The sequence below is a fragment of the Vanessa cardui genome, chromosome 7 (assembly GCF_905220365.1).
Source record: "Vanessa cardui chromosome 7, ilVanCard2.1, whole genome shotgun sequence".
In the NCBI taxonomy this organism is placed as follows: Eukaryota; Metazoa; Arthropoda; class Insecta; order Lepidoptera; family Nymphalidae; genus Vanessa; species Vanessa cardui.
The window spans coordinates 11,498,089-11,520,808 of NC_061129.1; the positions used below are offsets into that span (position 1 = coordinate 11,498,089).

The 22,720-nt window shown below is 32.1% G+C and overlaps 1 protein-coding gene and 1 non-coding gene across 8 annotated transcripts in view; both read right to left on the reverse strand.

Annotated features, from left to right (window-relative positions):
- Positions 1-22,720, reverse strand: part of LOC124531043 (whirlin) — a 94,770-nt gene that overhangs the window by 35,979 nt on the left and 36,071 nt on the right. For 6 of the 7 annotated variants that reach the window (XM_047105462.1, XM_047105461.1, XM_047105459.1 and 3 more), the window contains exons 7-14: positions 18,830-18,988; positions 16,983-17,108; positions 13,112-13,278; positions 11,784-11,967; positions 8,543-8,650; positions 6,420-6,476; positions 5,484-5,575; positions 4,803-4,869 (exon numbers count right to left, since the gene is read on the reverse strand). In XM_047105462.1, the coding sequence (XP_046961418.1) occupies positions 4,803-4,869; positions 5,484-5,575; positions 6,420-6,476; positions 8,543-8,650; positions 11,784-11,967; positions 13,112-13,278; positions 16,983-17,108; positions 18,830-18,988 (960 nt within the window). The remainder of the gene's footprint in view (positions 1-4,802; positions 4,870-5,483; positions 5,576-6,419; positions 6,477-8,542; positions 8,651-11,783; positions 11,968-13,111; positions 13,279-16,982; positions 17,109-18,829; positions 18,989-22,720) is intronic. The other variant, XM_047105463.1, reaches the window with a different exon arrangement.
- On the reverse strand, positions 3,923-3,994 carry Trnap-cgg. Its single transcript has one exon. It is a non-coding gene; the product is annotated as a tRNA-Pro (tRNA).

Consider the following 22,720-nt stretch of genomic DNA (forward strand, 5'->3'; position numbering starts at 1 on the left):
AATTATCAAAACAAAATAAATCAAATTTGAACATTCCGTTCTACCCAGGACTCGGATGAACGTTTATGTTATAGATGATATATCTCTTCGCCTCGACAGTCTTGAAGACCAAGACCTATCCATTATCTGACTGACATAAAACTATATACCTAATATATACCCATAGCGGTATTAACGAAACTACAGACTCCAGACTGTAGCAGATCTGACTGATTTCTGCGATGCGACCGCGTAACAGAAAATTGTGCTTTCTGATAATCCACACTTGGATGACTGCTTTAGTTCACACCAACCCTAACTGCTCAGATCTCTCTAATTATTATAATGGTAATGGTGTCCATTTTTAGCTGCCAACTCCAGCAGCACCTAGCAGAGCATAAAGCTGATTGGCGACTGCAGTTTGGTGTCTGTCGATGTCGTTCAGCTGGTGATCTTCAAAATAAGAAGTAGTTGAATCTAAATTCTTGGATTAGATGAAGCAGGTGCTTCTTTCAAAGCTTCTTTCCTATGAACTTGCTAGCAAATTATGCAGTTGGATCATTATATTTTCAGCCATCACCACTACCACCTACTCTGTTTTTCTGTATATCCTTATTAACACCGTAAACACCTAATATTTCGACCACGCTAACATTTTAGGGAATACTTTGTATAAAACTGTCACAAAATTCTGTTGGATCAAAATTAAACCTTTATTAACTGAACTTTGGTTAATACATAATTAACCCAGTCTAGTCCAACCCCAAAAAGATATGTATTGCACTTTACCCGCTAAAATGTCACCAATTATCGTATCTCCAAATTTTATAACCATTCCCCTTGCTGCCACAACTATTGTCGGAATACTTGGCGGCGATATTTCGAGCGTTGTAGGTAAAGCCGAATTGGCGTCTATTAAGCTTCGTGTGCTCAGCAAGGCGAGTAAGTTCTTCTTAAAGGCTCATCGAATAAAATTATACAAAACGCAAATTCGGCACGTGAAGTACTTTTATCACCTCTGAGCTCATCAGTACTAGACACCTCTTCCATTTATATCTTCTGTTCAACATAGAGCGGCTCGAATTGTTGACGATCGTGCATTTTCCGACCTTCTTGATCTTTTGGATTTGCTTTCAAATGTTCACTTTGCATCTCCAGAATTTAAAGATATATAATATATATAATAGAAAGATTTCATTTCATTTATTTATTCATTTATATTCGAAAACCATTTAAGGTAATTCTATTTAATCGTTTGTTTTATTTACCGTCTTTTTACGTTTTTATTCGTGCATTCTTTCCATTCGTGCATTTTCCGACCTTCTTGATCTTTTGGATTTGCTTTCAAATGTTCACTTTGCATCTCCAGAATTTAAAGATATATAATATATATAATAGAAAGATTTCATTTCATTTATTTATTCATTTATATTCGAAAACCATTTAAGGTAATTCTATTTAATCGTTTGTTTTATTTACCGTCTTTTTACGTTTTTATTCATACTGTTCGTACAAACCCAATATTTTATTTTACCATTTATAAGAATAAAATAATATACCCAATCATAAAAGTTGGTAATTTATACTTATGTATAGCAACTTTGCTTTAATCAACGACGAAACGAATTTTAAGCAATATTTGTCTAAGCAATAATTTTAAATATTATACGAGCGAATAGCCACATAAAATTCTTGAATAATCGTTAAAAATAAATGAATGATCTCGTATTCAAGGTAAATACCTAAAACACGCCTAGTTCTTTCCATTTTCCGAAGACCCTAAAACCCCATGTGCATTCAAAATATTTGTAATGTATAAAAATGAATTTATCATATTAAAGTAGATTTTAAAATAAAAATCGTAAATAATTATAATCCGTTTTGCAATGCTTAAAATAAATAATAATAACTACGGACCAATATATAGCAAGATAATATATAGATTATAACAGACAAACAGATAGCAAGATGAATCACTATGCTGACTAGGTACTCGTCATATTTGTGCAACTTATTTGACTTTATTTACAAAACGAATACCAAAATAATATATTACAAGCCTTAGCTAATACTTCACCATTAACACAATACATCATTGTCCATATTACTGACAACGGCGAGTAAGCTAAATTTTCATTATTTCTTTATTTGTAAAAAATATTACTTTTATCATTTCTTACAATAGGTACATGTACTAGTGGCTCCTTTATTTTTAGTAAGTAAGCCTGAGTTTAGCCTGTAAATTTCCCACTGCTGGGATAAGGGCTCCTCTTCCATTAAGGAAAGGGTTTGGAACATATTCCACCATGCTGTTCCAATGCGGGTTGGTGGAATGCACATGTGACAGAATTGCGTTGAAATTAGACACATGCAGGTGTCCTCACGATGTTTTCCTTCACCGCCGAGCACGGGATGAATTATAAACACAAATTAAGCACATATATATAGTGGTGCTTGCCTGGGTTTGAACCCGCAATCATCGGTTAAGATGCACGCGTTCTAACCACTGGGCCATCTCAGCTCTGCCTTTATTTTGCAAGGTCATAATTATTGTACGTTATATGACGTACCATGATGACGTAGGTATTAATAAAAAAAAGTAAAACTGCAATGACAAAATTATTATTAACTATGTATTCAATTGCTTATCGTCGAATATGTAGATATTTTAATATATAATTAGTGATTCAAACATAATAGCCGTTATATGTTATTTTTATTATTATAGCATACAAATGTTCTTAGACAATTACTTTTACAACTAGTATCCCAAAATATATTTACAATGTTCTGTTTGATGATTCCAATTTAATCTCTGCAGTCGTAAATAAGCTATAATACCTATATATTTTTCATTTAATTTTCCTAACAAGAAAGTTAAGTAACAGAAATTCAGATGTAACAGAAGTAATTCTATATAAATTGTCAAACTGGACATAACATATAAAAATGTGATGGCAGTCTAAAATTCTTACGCACATATACATAAATATGGGATGTCACTCTAAAACGACCGAGAGATAATGATAACGCAAGGACTAACGATGTAACTTTTTCCAAGGCTTTCTGTTTCTTGCCAAGGCTAGTATTTCTTTCTATCTCCAGAAATATCCTCGAGATTGGCATATACCTACGCAAGGCGCTAGGTCAATTACCTATTTTAACCGAATCATCATAATCAGTACGTCATAATGAATTCAGTTTGGTGTCGATGACGAATTTATAGATTTAAGTTTCTATAACGTATGAAAACAAAAAAAGAATTGCTAATTATAAGTACATATAGACACGAATCATAGAGTTTGTATAATATGAATCAGAAAATTGTCAAGGTTTGTGTACATTTCTGTGTTCTTGACTTACTTCTCATCTGAAAATCAACACAGACCCCAATCTTGATTATCACTTTCGATGTCCGAAATGAATTTGAAAAGTTTTAAAGATAAAACGTTCATCTCGAGCTCACATCATTGAATCGTAATCCGACGTGATATGAAAAGTGAGAATCATAACACTACCCTTTGTAGTGGCATCATATAAAAAAAACTAAATATGTTTTTGTAAAACATATTTTATTTAAAATCCTTGAAAATAAACTGATTTAATTTATTACTTTACAAGATACTGACTTGGTTTTTTATCCATTTTATTGATCATTTGATTTAATGTAACCTTATTATTTTTGTATTATTAAGAAAACACTATCCTTAAACACTTTAATAATGGAAAAGCGGAAAGTGTAGAAAGCCTAAATAATCATTTGATACTTCCTTACGACATAATTTACTAAGTTCGTAGCTTCATAGTTCTGTAGAAGACAATTATGTGATACGCAAGTCACCAATTTATTTGAAGTAGTAAATAAAAATAAATATGTTTTAATAAAATAAATATTAAGAACTATTGCCGAAAACAAAAAGTACCTAAAAAAGTCAACAACTTTGGGCTCGTCCGGGATTTGAACCCGGGACCTCTCGCACCCGAAGCGAGAATCATACCCCTAGACCAACGAGCCGATATACAGTGGTGCTAAAAGAACGATCTAATCCAACTATCTCACATTTTTTATTACAAAGTGGGTATTTTACGATTATTGTAACCATAGCTATAATAATAATTGCGTACAAATAACCTCTTCCGCACAAAATCGAATATTACATCCAGTATTATTCGGGGATTTAACTGAACAATATTTGTATTAATAAATTGGTTCTATATAAAATCTATTCTATACTAATAGCCAAGAAAATAAATAAAGAAAATTATTCATTGGCCGCTATTACCGATTCAGACTGTTAACAATAGTGCCAATATTGAAATAATAAAATGTCTACGTAGTAAATGTGAAAAATTTTGCCAGATTTACCCTTTTTAGTCTTTGTGCAAATGGAAATAACGGCCATAATTGCATGTTCAGTGAAGTACTACATCTAGCCGTTATAAACTCATGCAAGAAAAATGTGAATCACAGAAATTCAGTGGTTGCGCCGAGGTGCCACTCATCTACATACAAGTACGTACTTTAAAACTTAGACGGAGAAAATTTTCAGGTGCGAAGAAAACCAATTACTACATATTAATGAATGTGAGAAAATAATCACCGCAGGGCGTATTTGCATCGTCATAGTAGGTAATTACAAAAGTTACTGGAACATATGTATAAACAAAATACATTTTTTTAGCATGTAAAAGCATTTTAGGGGTAGACGAACAATGTCTGCAAGTTGACGTGAGTGACACCCAGAACACTTAGAAAAGACATAGAGAAGTGAATGTGACACAAGTAGAATGTTAGTAAGTGAAGGTAATTCTGGCAAAATCACCTCGGGCGGAGGCTCCAGCTCGTCGTCCGGTGGCGGCGGGTCTCCAGCGCGCCAGGCACGCCCGCTCCTGCCCCACACAACATTGCGTCACATACCTTATCTCCAACTTCTTATACGAACTATGTACCTTTTACTATATGAAAATAAACAACAAGCATCCGTTCGTATATATCTAACAAGATCAGACCTTCGTTTACATAAATATACATAAATTAATTTATCATAAACAAAGCCTTAACTTGATGCCGCGACATTTAAATCTATATGGTTAATAATTATTTTAATTGAAGTGACTTATAAATAAAAAAAAACAATTGTCGTCGTTGAATTGTTTTATTTAATCGTCGATGACTTTACGGGCAGTTAATTCAAAAGAACCCTTACGGATGCAGGATAACCGTATAAAACCGCCGGTGACAATAAATGCGATCGTTTATACGGCGATAAAGCAATCGACTCTCGTGCTGAGTACAAGTAAAGTATTGGCGATAAGCCAATAACGATTCTGGACTATGTAGATTGACAGGCACTTGACAAAGACACCTGTCAATGCAATTTTTATAATTGTAGTGTTCCGAGGTAAGGGATTTTTTCTGATGAAAAATAAATTCGTTTCTAATTAAGTAATTTTTTTCTTGAAACCGAGCTGTATTTTTAGCGTGCCTAAATATGTGCGGTCACCTGTAAGCTTGGTCGTGGGGTGGTAGACCCAAACCGGAGTCTTCGGAGGGCGAGCGGTGGTCGACCACCAGAGGTACTTCTGCCGGCACCTCCTACAACAACAATCTCTTTCTACCTCACCCTACATTTCTATATCGAGTGTTTCATTTAATTTGTGTTGCTCAGAAAAAGTCATTAGCCCTAAGCCGAATCATATAGCGATAAAACTGTGTCAAACAAAATTATTAAAAAACTTATATAATGCCGTAGTCCTATCAATTATTTATTAAATTCGATTGAACCCTTGTAATATGTGATATTATGATAATGATTCTATGTACTTCTCTACACATTTGATTCCAAACTTTGTAGTCTATATTTACGCAAAGCTACAACAACAGTATAATAACACAATTACACATCAATTAACAATTTTTATGCAACAAAATTTAAATGTCTAATATCATAAGGCTTCACGCGACATCTGATACACGATACGATGTAAAACAAGCAATTTATTAGTAATTAAAATAGTAGTACTTTTATGTCTAATACAAACATATACTTATATTCCACTATACCCAATAACACATGTACTTAGCTTACATTGATACCTTTACATTTCAAACAGAAGTTCTTAATTTTCATTTAACCGTAACTTTAAATTGTTTTATGAGACATATTTCTATTTTATGAGTACTGACTTGTTAAATATTCAACATAAATTGAAATTATAAAAATTTCATAATAGTAAAAGACAATCAGTATAATAAACTACTGTTAAACATTAACGAACATTACACGAAGAACACTTTATAGTCCGTCATTTCTTCATAGATAAAGGCAATTTATATATTGTATTATAAACTCTACTTATAGTGAGATCGAACCATCGTATCGCGTAACACATGGACATGCAACACATACATACAAACATCAGATATATAAAGCACTTACCGGATCGTGAAGTTCGTGCATTGTGGAAGAAGGCAGCATATGTCTCTCACTCCCCCGCTAAGAACAATTGGAAAGCCTTAGCGGTATGTACATGGCCTTTATACACTAGTCAGTGTATTATACACCGAGTCGTTTAATCAAAGTAGACGACCCCTTGAGCGTCTGTAATATATCTCATGAGTGACAGCTTTGTGTTTCTATTTGAATATTCGCATTTTACATATTAGTATTCTCTTTACTATAATTTGTATGATTGCTTTAAATGAATATAACCTAGTTGAGTTGTAGATGTTAAATTATAATTTATGTTCTTTAGTTTATCCCAACGAAGATAATGCAAATATTACATACACAATAATTACGGAGTTGAACGTATGATTAATTAAAGCTGCAGTATTAGGTATTAAATTTATAGTTAATACTAAATTTTTCTGAAGAACGTTGTATTTAAAACTTCAGGAAGCATTTTGCTTGAGAGTTACATATGCCTACGTATATACCGAATATTTCTGATTTAACGTTTTTATATCATGTAATGAAATAGTCCGAAAAAGATATTATAATTAAATTCTATTTAAATCAATATTTAATTTCGTATTAATTAATTGTGTTAGGGTAAAAATTGTGTAATGTTGATTAAGCCGTAATCACCGTATAAAAACCTAAGCACAACTTACACAAGCCTAATGGATAGACCTTTGGATAATTAACACGGCAAAAGAAATCGGTAAGAAAAACTTTTGTACTAATGATCTAATATATTATGTGATTAGACATAAACAATAAACTTTTTGTGATCAAACACTGTCCACCCACTGTTCATTAATTAGTTTTAATGGTATATTAAATTACTAGTTTCCATTACAGGATTTTCCCGCTTGTTGCAAGGCAAGGGTGCAGGTGTTAGGGAAATATCTTCGTGATATAAATCTGTTCTCTATTCCAGACTATAATATATCTCTATGTCAAATTTCATTCGGATCCGTTCAACCATTATGGCGCGGATGAGAAGCAAACATCCATCCATCCATCTAAACTTTAGAATTTATAATATGAATAAGATGTGTGTATGTATTCACTACCACACTACTAAGGAAGTAATAGAAATAGGAAGATTATTTTGTTTTTTTCACACATATATTATTTTTTATTTAGAAATGTTTGCCTTATCATATAAGCGTGTAATGTTGCTTAGAATTTATTAAAGAGTCATTTTTAATTTGTGTACTTTGATTGAATAAAATAATCCTTATTTGAATATTCATACACTATAAAAAAAATCCACAAATTAAATAAACAATAGTTTAATATACAGATAATATAATTTTAATAAAGTGCTAATAATTATTAACTTTACCTTAAGAACTTTAAAGTACGATTATTTGAATAAATTGTTAAATATTTAAAATAATCCGGACACTTAAATGCCTCAGTCAGAGCAGAAGCACTAATAATATTAAACAGGCAACAGAGCGATGATAAGAACAATAAGGCTTAATGAACATCGGCCATGTAGTTGAGAACTTGTTGAAATTTAATTTAAATATGAAACTTAATTTGAATTTATGAGATATTTTTACAACTCGCTACCCAGGAAGTTGGAAACCAACATTAACCCCATGTGTATTGTCATACCCACTCCCTAAACAAGCTGTACGTTTAACTTTTTGAAATAAAGCATATTTATCACGTTCTTTTAAAAATAAATAAAATGTTTAATGAATTAATTGTGTATACTTTTAAAGACTTATTAATAAGGTTTTGCAGATTAAATTTATTTTTTTGGTATAGTTCTAAAATTATGAAAAGTTGGAAAACACGAATATTTTAAATGAGTTAAATCAGTTAAACTGGGACTATTTATGTTGATTCCAAACTAGATTTTGTGATAATTATTTAACAGTTTAAGGAAAAAATAACATTAAAAGATACGTAACACATTTGTTTTTAGTTTTTTAATCAGCAAAAAAAATATTAAATGTAAAAAAGCTATGAAAAAATTTTTTTAATACCTATAACATTTCTCTAAAAAAATTGTGTTGATTATAATGTGATTGATTTTTTTTAATTTTAATATTAATATGTTGTTGTTGTAATGTTTACATGAAGTGGGATGATAATACCTTCAAATGATGGTCCGTTCCATCCTCGGGGCGCCTGTACACGAGTTCGTCGAACCGCGGCCGGTCCTCCGGAAGCAGAAATTCTCGAATTTCCGTCAAAAGGGAATACTGTGTACAATGAAAACGATTATTAAGGTAATTTAATTAAAGATGTACCCTACTCACAGAATATTGAATGCACTGTAATTACTAATTGAATTAATCATATCATTATAATTACGGTAATTTTATGAAAATGCTTCGTGACTTTTCATTTTTCAAACACAGTACCATTAGTGAAATTAGTGTTGCCCAAATTCAGTCTTGGTCTTGCAGTCTTGGTCTTGTTCTTGCGTTTTTGCAAGACCAAGACCAAGAACAAGACCGCATATTTTTAGCAAGACCAAGACCAAGACTGACCGTGCAAGACTTGAGCAAGAACAAGACATAGCCTGCAAGAGTCTTGCGTCTTGCAGCTAGGACTTAGCGCTATTTTACGGAGTAGTTAGGTGTAACAGTTCGGTGTATAGGTACGCTTAGGAATTCTATGAGACGCAAAAAACTGTATCAAAGAATATGAAAAACTGGACCTATGCGCATTACGACTAATACCATAAACATACCTACATAACGAATAAAATAATATCCATTAAAATCGAACTGAGTGTATGCATAGTCATGTTTTAATCATCGGCACTTTGATAATGCGGCATCAAAGGTTTTGTACTTACTTCTCAAAGAAATTTGGCGTTTTTCGGAAGTACATGGTTATGATACACGCGCCGGCGGCTTCTTTTGAAATCATATACAACAATCATTGCCGCCGCGCCGAAATCACAACATTTGACACTATTTAGGTAATAGCCGCCACAGGGCGTAGGTATACTCATGCAAAATAATTTCGAATTTTAAGGGTACCTACAGGTGTTCCAAAGAATAAATAAGTTTTAGAGTGCTTAGAATGAAAATGAATACATTATAATGATCACGCAAGTAGTATTATGATTACGATAAAATGGTAAGGATAGGTAGTAGATGTCATAATAATTTATTCTAGGAAGTATATATTATAATATTGATTATATGGTTTTAAACTAATTACTTAGGTACTATTATTGTACATTCAGTCATTATATTTATTAAGTTTTTTAACGATATTTAGGTCAGTTGATTTTTCAAATTTCTTATCACATCTTCAGTAATTTATTAATCTGCTTAATCTTTACTATGGCTATGTTAATTCAAGCTCACAATGTTCCAATTCTAATACGTTTTCCTAAGATTTAAAATAAACTTTAATAAATAGTAATAGACTAATAGGTAATTGCAAGACTTGCAAGACTCTTGCTGCAAGACCAAGACCAAGACCAAGACTGGGAGTGCAAGACCAAGACCAAGACCAAGACCAGGTGTATTGGCGCAAGACCAAGACCAAGACTGGCTAAGTCTCGTCTTGTTCTTGCATTTGGGCAACACTAAGTGAAATACTTAATAACATTAACATAACATAACATTTTAATGCTTAAATGTTCTATAACATTCTCACAAAACAAGGCTGGAAGTGTAAGATTTACTTAGAAATTAAATAAATCTTATATTAACATCTGAACCGACAATACTGAAATATCGAAAGATACACAAAGTGTAAGCAGTAAGAGCTAATTAATTATATTTCGAATTAAGTCGCTTATTTTACATTATCTCATCACATCATTGTTTTATATATCATGTAACATGAATGATGCGAATATCATAATTAATCCGTCCCGATCCCTCATTGGACATAGCAGAGAGGTTGTCAATGCGACTTTTCATGAACAGGACAACCCGTGGGAAATATCATATGACACACGGAAATCCAAGTCACGCGCCGCCATTGGGGCTCGGTTTTGTTTATGTCTTTAGGAAAATCGTTCCCATTAGCGGAAAAAGCTTATGCAATGGCAGCTATCGATTATGATGATTGGAGGGAATTCACGGGCCTCTTACATTAATTTATTTTTTTTAATTTTCCACAATGAAATTCTTTTTTATTTCTCATCTATGCACGTCATATGACGTGGCCGTCTAGTACGTTATTGATGACATGCAACATGTTGCGTACTCGTACTGTACCAAAATTTTTTAATCAAAATATAAGTTACTCTTCTGGTATTAATCGTAGTGTAGAAATCGTAGCTTCTAACTGTATTTATAAAAATTAAGAGCTATAACTAATTATGATTGTGTCTGAAAAGACGAAGAGTGTACTGCAGATTTTTAGTGGGTATTCCAGTGTGCCAGGGCGCACTTGGCGTACTGGGCACTAGCGAATCCCACATACGCCCCATTTCACGTGACGGAAACGCGTAGTTCGTTATTCCAGCGTAAAAAAAGCTTGACGCAATTCAGATGTTAGTGTAATAATCTAGTACTATCGAAAGATATGATAGATTTTTCTATGGCTTATAGTACACCTCGTCTGGGCTCATTTGATTTATTTTAACGAATATCATACGTAAGAGTATTTTATTTTCCCACATATTATTAAAATCTAAGAAATGAAAGATGTTATCCATTAAATAATGAAATATAAGACGTCTCGGCTTCCATTTCTTCAGTTCAGTTTGCCATTAGAGATTGTTTGTTAAAGAAATGATCGATTGTTGTTTGCTCCTAGAATATCAATTTTATTCTTTTAAAACATTTAACCTAAGATTCTGCGTTCAATTTGAACGCCTTCTCCTATCATTAACGTACTGTAACCCGTTTTAAAACAAATTAAGCTTGAATACTGTTTTGTTAAAAGAAAACATACTACTATGATGATGAGGACTCATTTTCAATCGAGACTAGCTGTCTACACAGGACTACATTGCCAAGTGTTTTATATTACGCTATACACGTGAACATTACGAAATCGTAAGAAACTCTCATATCTAATGTCTAAGAATAGGGGTTATTTTATTTATTATGCTTAATAATATGAATGATGTTCCCCTTAACAGTTGCGACGTAGATTTAAAGCATACTAGCTCAATGAGCAGTTAATATTATTAAAATGCATAAAGTTGTGCGTAACAAAGATGAACACTTTTCCTCCTTTTTTAAAATCCGTAACTGACTGCAAATTGCATACAAAGGACCAGGCTTTACTTCTTATGGAGACTGCCAGCGAAATGAAATCACCTGGCCGGGTTGAACCCGAGACCTTGAGATCGCAATGGAAACTGGCACCACAATAGAAGAATATATAAACACAAAGGCACTTATTATCGCTTACCTTCTGCGGCGTATCGAGCAGATCTCTTAGCACTGTCAAGAAGGCATCAGGAGTGAGACGTCTCGATGCGTACTCTTCCATGTAGTAAGCCAGCGCCGGTATATCGCTCTGCGGCAAAAGCGACTTGGCTTTCTGCTCCACGGCGGTCGCTGCTGCCCCTCTTCGTTTTCCCCAGCCACTTATTCTATGAAAATACAAACAAAAGACCTAAAGATACAGTCAGTGCCTTCTGCGTGCAACCGGAACGTATATACCAATTGAGAAATCGTTGGCGGTAGTTGTAAATAATATTTCCTTTGTTCTTCATATAGACAAATGTCACCTTAGTCTACCCGTGACCACGAACGCTGTAAAGTACTCGAAACGTCGTTATGTTAAAAATAATTAATATACGCGAGTCAAATCCGTTATAGCTAGTTTTATTTCAAAATACAAACATTCAGTAATAATAATCGCGTGAATTTGCCTTTACATGTATGACATTTAACGTTATCTTGGATCACATATACTAAATTATATTTTGTAATTTTAAACTCTAATGTTATTAAATCTGTAGTATATTTTTTATTGTATGATACATGTACGGATATTAAACCCACTTGACCTAACATTAATGCTATTAACTCGTATATTAGCAGTACATGTCATTATCAATATTGATGCACATTTCGTAGTTGTTAAGGGTAGGTATATTCTATCAGAGTAATATGGTTATCATGCGAAATATCAAATTTAAAAAAAAGTACTAAACTATCAGCATAACTGATTTAAAGCTGTAATAATTACTAGTAATAATATTAGTAACGGGTTAACGACTTCAATAAAATAACTGTGAGTAACCTTTATTATAAAATAGCATAAAGAAAATTTCTCGCACCGCTTAAAAGTTATGGTATATTTTTAATTTAGTTATTGAATGCCATCACCATCACAATGATGAATAAAAACTGTGATAATTAGTGACATGACGTGACCTGTACTTGCTCAGCATTATGCATATATATAATATTTTAATATCTATATATTAAAATATTAATAGAATAGACTCCTCTCTAGTTAAGCGTAAATGTTATAATTTTAGAAAATAAAATCACAGCGCATTTCATTAAAATGTACTAAATGTCGAGTATTAATCACCTCACTCGTAATTACATTAGTATTCATATTAAAACTAGCAATTACAAAAACACAATTTCAATTCAGCTAATTTAAATTGCAATATACTAGTAACATAGTAACTGTTAATCAAATGTAAAATCCTTCAAATTCGATAAACTAAAATAAAAAGTTGTATATTACGACTCTTTTTAAATGTTTTCATTGTTTACCTGGGGGCAGCGTCCCTCTCTCCATAGGCTGTACAGGCATGGGGAACTTTTCCAACATCCCTTACGAGCAATGACATGCGTTTGTGGTACTTCAACTGCGCGACAGCCTCGTCGTGCGTCACGTTCACGAACGATTGTCCATTCACTTCTAATATTTGATCACCGACCTGCCAAGAGATCATTCAATACTTTATCAACACATTATTTATTATGTATTTTAAGTGATTTAAAAAAGGAATTAAAAATAATGTTAAGTTTATCAAACTTGATTATCATAATATAATGAAAGTCACTAAATATGTATAGTAAAAAGATTTGCTAAATATAAAAGTAAACTAGAACTGTTCCGAACGTTGTTATCTAGTATCAGAACACCAATAAATCTTTACAGTACAAAAAATCGAAACAAAACTCTATTTAGAAAATGTCTGAAAGAAATAATGGAACTCGAGCGTGTTGTGGCGGACGGGGCGTTTCCGAACTCTAGCGCCATAAATCTTCCAAACATCGCCCTTACCTATAATATATCGCCGATATCCTTCCCGAAAGTTGCACACGTTTTATTTAAACAAGCGACCCGGCCCGGATTCGCTTGGGTACAAAGCTTATACTAAATATACTACAGAAATTGTTGATTTAGGACATCACGTTGGAAACTTCTATAATTATCAGTGTTTTTTTACTATATTGTCCATGTATTATATGCAAAAATCTTCCTCTCGAATCACTGTATATAATAAACGCATTATAATCCGTTGCGTAGTTTGAAGATTCAAGCATACATAGGGATATAGGGACAGAGAAAGCGACTTTGTTTTATACGATGTAGTGAGTAGTGATAACAATAAAAATACGATTCTTCGTAAATAGTTTTTATCATTATACATTTTAAAATAATCCATATTAGGTTGTAAGCCCTCGGGTATAAGGCCTTACATAAGCCCATCTGTGTAAGCACCGTCTACTCAGTTATTCTACCGCATAACATGAAAACTTTGTGCTGTTGTGTTCCGCTTTCAAGGGTGAGAGAGCCAGTGTAATTACAGACGTAAGAGGCATTGCATCTTATATACTAGGGGTAGAAACGTATTTACATTGAAAGGAATTGTTGAAACTTCTCACGGTGGCAATGACTACGAGCGGAGGAGACAAAGTGACCCATTTACACGTCTGCCTTCGTGCTATAAATGAAAAAGCCTTTCCTGCTTTCACATTTACTCTCTCTATTCTTAATTTTTAATAAATTTATCGTAACTACATTCTGTGTGAGGCTTAGAGAAGTAACACTCCATAAATAAATAAAAGTAAAGTAATATTAAAAGATGTTTCACCCCGCCTTGCTGTTGCTACATGTGACAGACGTTTATTGCGATTTAATAGAAAAGTCCCAGCATTCGTGCCAATATTCCGCGCTATCAAGATTTTTAAAGGTTATTTAATACCCTTTTGCAAAATATAAAACATTCCTTAAGCGTTCTTTTCCTTTGAAATAATTTGTAATATATTGTTTCAATTTTCGTCTGAATGTACTTCATAATATAATTCACACATAAGAATTAATTAATAAGAATTATCTTAGAATTAAATACTTTTATTATAATTTTATTAAATAAAACATTAGAAGTTAAAACTACAGTCATCTTTATAAATCGATTTATAGCAACAACACGCGATAACTATAAAATAATTTCGACGCTGTTTACACTTTAGCTGTGAAACTTTGAAAAGAAAATTCTGACCATTTTACAACGTCATTACGTGCATAACACTATAAGTTAGTTTACAAGTTGAATTACGTATGAATATTTCAATATAATGGGTACCTCCCACCACATTACATTTTATGCCACCAAGCAGACATACTTGGTATTTTTGAAGCTTAAAAAAAAATTGGCTGCATATTGCCGATTTGAGGATATTTATTATTAATAAAATAAATGAAGATTAGGTCAAAACATAATCCTTACAATGAATAAAATACAATCATTTCATAATATATTTTATTTATAATACTTATTTATTTATATATATTTTATATTTCTTTATATACATAACAGCGTGGCGGAATATGTTCCAGACAAATTCTGTTAATATTAACAAATAACGGTTTCCCTATCCTTTGTGTTGTATAATATCCATACTTAATGTTTAACTATCGTAGACTAACTTGGACACAGAACGTGTAATATATGTAAACTATTCAAATATCCAATATATTCATCATGACGCTGAGCAATAACGTATATATTTATTATTTCATTCAACAAACGGAGCTAAATAACACAGTTATCCGACAAACTTTGAAAAATGTTCTCATATATACGTAAATGAATGATCTTGGAGATATTTATCAAGCTTTACCTTATTTATAAGCAAAAGTTATTGGTCGCGCATAAAGTGTTATTTACTGCCACATTACCATAATAAGTTGATCTTCGGAGCTACAAGGAAAATAATTATGAAGGTTTCGTGTGACCTTAACTGACCTAGTTTTGTACTGAGTAGGATGAAGGAAACCCAATGCCTCCGAACAAGCTATTACTGTTTATGAACTTTGTAAAAAGTTTATTTTAACATTAATAAATTATGCAAATAGAACTCATTTCTGGTATAAACTTGTAAGCTAAAAATATAATATTATGTCCCTTTTTTAGCCGTCTGCCCAAAAACGGAGTGTAATGGTCTCAGAATCAGCCATAACTTTTAAATTCCTGAACAGATTTAAAAACATGGTGTATAGCTCGAATCCTTGTATCATCCTGAATGACACTGGCGATTAATTTTCTTTTTTAGGGCAAGCTGTGTTTTGGTTTACGTTATGATTACTCATTTCAACATTTTTCTTTAAAATAGAATTTCATATTTTTTATTTGTGTTTATTTATTAGAAAACTATTAAAACACATTCAAAGCTTCCATTTATTAAATAAACATAAATTATTCACGTAAATAATTATTTAAAATAACTTTTATATAAATATCGCTGTATTTAAAACATCATTAGAATTTTTATGTATATATAAACCTAATGTATATTATGCTACGACCCTCTGAGGTAATTTTTCCGAAACAAAATATTTTATTAGTTTAGTATATATCATAACTAAAAACTCGAATGTATTGCAGATATGTCTAAGATTACATGAACACTTTAATCTTCTGAATCCAATTAGTCTTAAGTAACTTGTACTCATGTGATGTAATATAGCCTTCTATATTTTACAGACCCTATCTAAATCAATTGTGAACATTAAATGTGCGATTGCTATAACAGCAAATAATATTTATTTGAAGAATGATTGAGCAAATAACGAAAACATTTTCTTTGGCACTTTTCTTATTGAATACCAATACGTGAATATACTGAAGGAAAGTGGTACATTTTCTCACAGATATTAGCAATTTGTAAGGCTTAGTTCTACTTGACATGGATAATGCGTTGCTAAATGCAGGATCTAATTTATGTCTCTTTAATGATAATGACGCATTTACCCTTTATACCGGAACGAATAAATCCCATTGTCAGTATATCGTGGAAGAACATTAAGATAAAAAATATACGAACTCGTGAATATTAAACTCGGGACAAGTTCCAATAGAGTTTCGTACGATTTTATGTATTTAATTTGTGTTTATAATTCGATTCTTGCTCGACAATATAGGAAAACATCTTGGGAACACCTGCACATTTTTATTGTGTAACTTTAGCCACGTATATATCCGAAAAACTTACTCTGAAGAAATTAATTAAAATATATTTAAAGGCGAGAAGTCGTTAATATGTAAGAACAAACCTTTCAAAGTAGTAAGACATTTCAAAACATGCAACTTTTACATACTATAACATTTTATTTAAATAAACATCGACATACCATAAGGCCCGCTCTGTCCGCGACGGAGTCCTTATCCACCCCTGTGATGTAGATTCCCAGGTTGTACTCCAGCCCGCCCCGGATCATCAGACCCAATGATTGTCCCGGCTCAATACATAAATCCACCTGTACAAAAATTATTTTAACATATTTAACTTTTACGAGTTTATTTGCACTTAAAATATTTGTAAATATGATATACATAATTTATGTTCATAAAATATGTATATTAAAATATTTTTTCTGTACTCAGATTACTTTTGAGCTGATCAATACTATAGATTAAAATCCCATTTATTTTAAACATACTGCATTATCTTATGTAAAAGGGGGGTTTCAATTTCTTAAATTAAATTTATCAGGAAAACGAAATAAAATCTATTTCATTGCAAAATATTTAGAATACATATAAGCCCGTACATTTTAAGTCAGATTGTTGGAACCGTTATAAATAAACCTCAACCCGACCGCTATTCCTTATTTATATGGAATTTCATATATGAACTCATCCTACGTATCGATCAAAGCGTGCCAGTACGTTGTATTATTACCCGAAACAGCATATTTCTAGCCACTGGGCCGCAATTAGGTGAGCCTTGTGTATCTTACAATAAATCATCTCACAATACATACATTAATGTGAGTATACCTAGTACGGTATCTAATGTTCATTGAGTAATAAAAGGAATTTTTATATGGCAATACTTACAAAACAAAATGGTGACATAAAATGTTTTCTTTTATATGTAACCTGATACGAACTGAAGCATAAGTCTATTGCGTAATGACTCGGGCATGACTGAGTAATCCTTTCAGCCGCAATTGCTTGAACCAGGTATGTATTACGCGATACAAATTATTCGCGTAGGTTCTTTTCAGTCACGTGTTATTAAACTATATTTATTAAACACACTTATATTATTGTGAAATATTTAATAAAACTTGTGAAATAAATGCACACCTAATATCTTATTCGAATGTATACATTTAAAAAAAAGTCTTATACAATTACATTTTTTTTCTTTGTAATTTAGTATTTATTTTATGAGCAAACTTATTATAGTTTAGGATTAAATAAATAAAAACTCAACTTAATGTTTACCCAATATAATATATTAGTTGAAATAGTGTAACATTTATTATGTAATACACAATACATATGTCCGAAATACATGAACAGTAGACTCGAACCAGTAGGAATAATCTCATATTGTAAACGACACATAAGTCCCCTAATCAACCCTGGGGAGCTGTGACCCAGATGCCAGCTAATGGGGCATTAAAGACACTTCTTTGACCCCTTCAAATACATCTATTCAGTTGCTCACGTCTAAGCGTCTTAGAAAAAATATTTCATTCGCATATTTGCTCACAAGCAAAAATGTATTGTTCGTGATTTACGAGAAGGTAACAGTTTTAGTGATGATGCATTATATACTTGCTTCTTAAACACAAAATATTTGGACTTTTTTATTATTTATCACTAAGGGTACTCTGATGTATATATAGTTCATAAAATATATGAACATGAAATTAATCAATAGACGTGTTTGGAAATAATTAAGGAACATTATAAACTATTAAAATCGTTCGTTTTTCTTTGAAAAGATATCAAACGGTACGTCGTTGGTTGTCTTTTTTATGTCTTTTATACATTAATTCATTGTGTGAATAAAAAAAACGGTCTTATGTGTTTAGCACCATCGTTGTACCTCATAAAGGTATGTAATAATTTTGTTGATGGTTCTAATAATAAGAAATGCGTATTAAAATAATTCGATAACATTTAAAATATAATTAATTTGTAAATCTTTTATTGATTCGATGATGATATTAACGCTACTCACCCTCCGTATAGAGCGATCTTTGCTCGCGGACCGCAATGGTCGCTGTGCTGGCGGCGAAGCCGGTCTCCCGTAGCGATCCATCCAAGAACATGATGCCCGTCCCACTAACGCACCCGCTGTCCGAACAACCATCGTCAGTTGCCGACAAGATTTTAACATCTGCAAAACAGAGACAAAGCTAGAGATATATGCAAATTAAAATGGTACAAGGTCGTAAGGCTGACCATTTTATTAAGATTTCTTGGTGGTAGAGCTTTGTACAAGCCCGTCTGGGTAGGTACCACCCACTCATCAGTTTTTGTGCCGCCAAACAACAGTACTCAGTACTCAGTATTGTTGTGTTCCGGTTTGAAGGGTGTATCTTAGTTCCCAAGGTTGATGGCGCATTGACGATGTAAGGAATAGTTAATATTTCTTACAGCATCATTGTCTATGGGTGATGGTGACCACTTACCATCAGGTGGCCAATATGCTCGTCCGCCACCCTATTCTATAATAAAAAAAAGATTAACCAGTATTTCGATTTTCAAATACCAATATAAGTACCCTATTCAACCTCTTAAAAAGAGCTTGTATTGAATGCTCCATGTTGTTCTTTTATGGAATTCGTAAAAAGAACCTTATCCTGGTTTCTATGGATTTTGGGTGAAGCATTTCAAACATTAATCACTTAAATATATCATACTCGTATGTATACGAGTTCAAACCTATCAAACAGACACAATGCTTGTAAGGTTCAGTGTTCGGCTGTCTGTGACAAAGACTACCACTTACCGTGAAATGGTTCATTTCTTCTAGTAACTACTAAAATAAATAATAAAGAAGGATTATGTATACAATTAGATACAGAATAACGCTTGCAGTCCGATGCAACTAGGGAGACCGTCGAATGGATGTAGGTCATCGAAATATAACGATAAGGTTCCATAATCTTTTAAGAAATTGAATTGTTTAAGCGTAGATACTTATCAAACAATATTTTAATGTAATTCGTAGTAAAATGATCAATGTACAAATAAGTAATCGTTTAACAGAAATTGAAATGAGTCGAAGACCCAACTGCTCCAATTTACTTCAAAATAAAAAGAAAGTTAGTAAAAAATGTTAATTGAAGTTTCTGAACTGCGATATTAAACGGAGGGTAAAAAGACAAATTTAAATTTTCAAGCTGTATGGAAGAATAAAGACAAAAGCATTCGAGGAAATTAACTTATTGTCAAGAGCTTTTAACCAATAGAATTGGGCTTTTTTATCAAATGAAACCGTTATAAAATTTTGTTACCGTAGAATTCTAAGACTGATTAATATATGAAATGTAACGTCTGTTTGTGATCCTCTTCCATGGGGAAATCGTTTGCCTGAATGAGTTGATACTTTGTTAAAGACACTTGTTTTAAAAAATTTCACAATATTTGTAAATTTGATTGGTCAAAGAAAAACCCGATGAATCCTACTTACCACTTTGTTTTTTTATTTTATATATTTATTCATTAAAACGAATATTAATGCTCCATTACAAGGAATTACTGATATAATATCTACCCCTCCATTTCAGCTTAAAACTCGTGTAAGGGGTAAGGACGACTATAAATAAAGGGCTTACAATGAAACCTTTAACATTTTACATCGCTAGGCTTCCCTTAAACCGAACCGACGAAATTTCGATCATAACTTCAATTTTCAAACAAAAATAGAATAAATGTACTCATATTCCTTTTTCAAACCAGATAAATGTTACTGACCTAAAATGCACAAATGTTTACATTAAACATCAACTTAATCTTATCGATTAAATTAGTAGATTAGACTCAATATGTTTTAGTCGATGTTGCCAAGACAAATAAAATATATAACAAGACGAAGGTCCCAGATTTAAAGTTCAGTAATAATGTAATAAAAGAATCAATTTTATGAAGTTGTGCAATCTAATTTTGTCATTATTTACTATATACGCAATACGCCAAACTGTTTTCCGTATTATTAATAAAAAATAATTGTTGATATTATATAGTATAACCATAAAAATAATCTTATGATTTCAGATACGGCTGTTATTTGGGGAGAGATTCACGGTACAAATTCGCTTGTATTTTCAGTTTTATTAGCCCTTGTCTCACTTTAAATAATATGTAACTGTCATATTTTTATAAACAGTGGCATGAGAATCAAAAGCAATACACATTATAAGATAATAAAAAGCAGTAGATAATTTATTAATTTTTAAATTAATCCAGTATGTTTTCATTGCGATATGTAGCGATGCATTTTAATGTTAATAGTATAAGTGACGTCAACAATATCATTACACGGTTTCAAGCCTATCGCATTAATGGTATAAAAGATAGATAATACGCGACAATTAACGCAACATTCATTTTTAATTATATAGATTTAAGGGACAATAATTCCAATATCAAACAACATATTATATAAATTTGTTATACGGGATACGTAGCAACGGTATTTCAAATTTACAATTAAATTGTAAAACAGTATTATGCTATGTATCTTGTCGTCATTTAGTTACCGAACTATATATTATCAGTGAGACCACACCTTCTCTAAGATTAATTACGCAAAGCTTCCGTGAATATATTAGACAAATGTTTATGAATTACATAAATCTATAAGCAATAGCAGTAGGCTAAGAAAATATATCTAACGCCTGTAATCTGTATTGACTATTCTATTAAAATATATTTATGGTATATTTGAGTAATAAAATTCACAAGAGCAGTTATATTTTTATTTTATTATGGTATATAATTTTTTAGCAGAATTCATTAAAAATGGCGTTACGAAAAAAAAACTTTTAAATGAAGTGAAAAAAAATTCCATAAATTTGATTTTTTTGTAGACCATATACTCATATTTGAAAAGAATGTTTATATTTATATCTTTTAAAGTCCAAACTAAAGTCTGCAGCGGTCTATACCTTTATAAACACACGACTTTATTAATACGTTTTTGTAAACATTGCTGTTGTGCAATTAGGCCTATAAGCCTTAGATCATATCAACGACAGCGTACGTAGAATAATATGTACACATATAGATATAAATAAAGCTAATGATAAAGGAAAACTCCTTAAGTACGATTTTACTCCTAGTTAAAGACCAATCATTGTATATATGTATATACATAAAATTAATTAAAGGATATAGTAGTACCATAAACCGTTTATATCTCATAAAATTATTAACGATGTTCGACTCCTGTAAACTTTATTTTATGTTACCAAATTACGAAAATTATGCGACACGTTGACCGCGATTACATAAATTGTTTACTTAAACGGTATTTTACATAATTATATTAGACCGACTATGGCTTGTTATTTTTATTATAGATGATTTTCTTCGCTTCGCCCTCACTAAAAACATACTATTTTGTTATTAAGAGTTAAAATGTTTTATTTAACATACCAGCTCAAGATGCGGATTTTTTTTTAAATTAACAGCATTTTTTCGTTCGATCACACAAAGCGTATCCTGTTTGTCAAATGTATGGATTACGATTAAAATTAAAATGTCAGGAATATTAGTATTATTTAATATTCATACATATTATGTGTATTAAGTCATGTTTTCCTGTCACTACTATTTTTTTGAACGACTTGTTTCCGAGAATAAGAGATTTTTAGGTTGTGTCAGATTTGTTGTCCTGGGGCGAAGAACCGCGGCGACCGTCCAGGGTCGGCGGAGGTCGGGCGGATCAGGGCTCTAGCCCAGCAAGCCCTGATCGCCCGATGGCAGGAGGACCTGGGGTCACCCACGGCGGGCCTGGCGACAGTGGAGGCGATCCGCCCCCACTTTCCATTACGTGGGGGAAGCGCGTAAAGCGTTTTTCGAGCGATAAAAAAAACGATTTGTTGAATTATTACAGTGATAT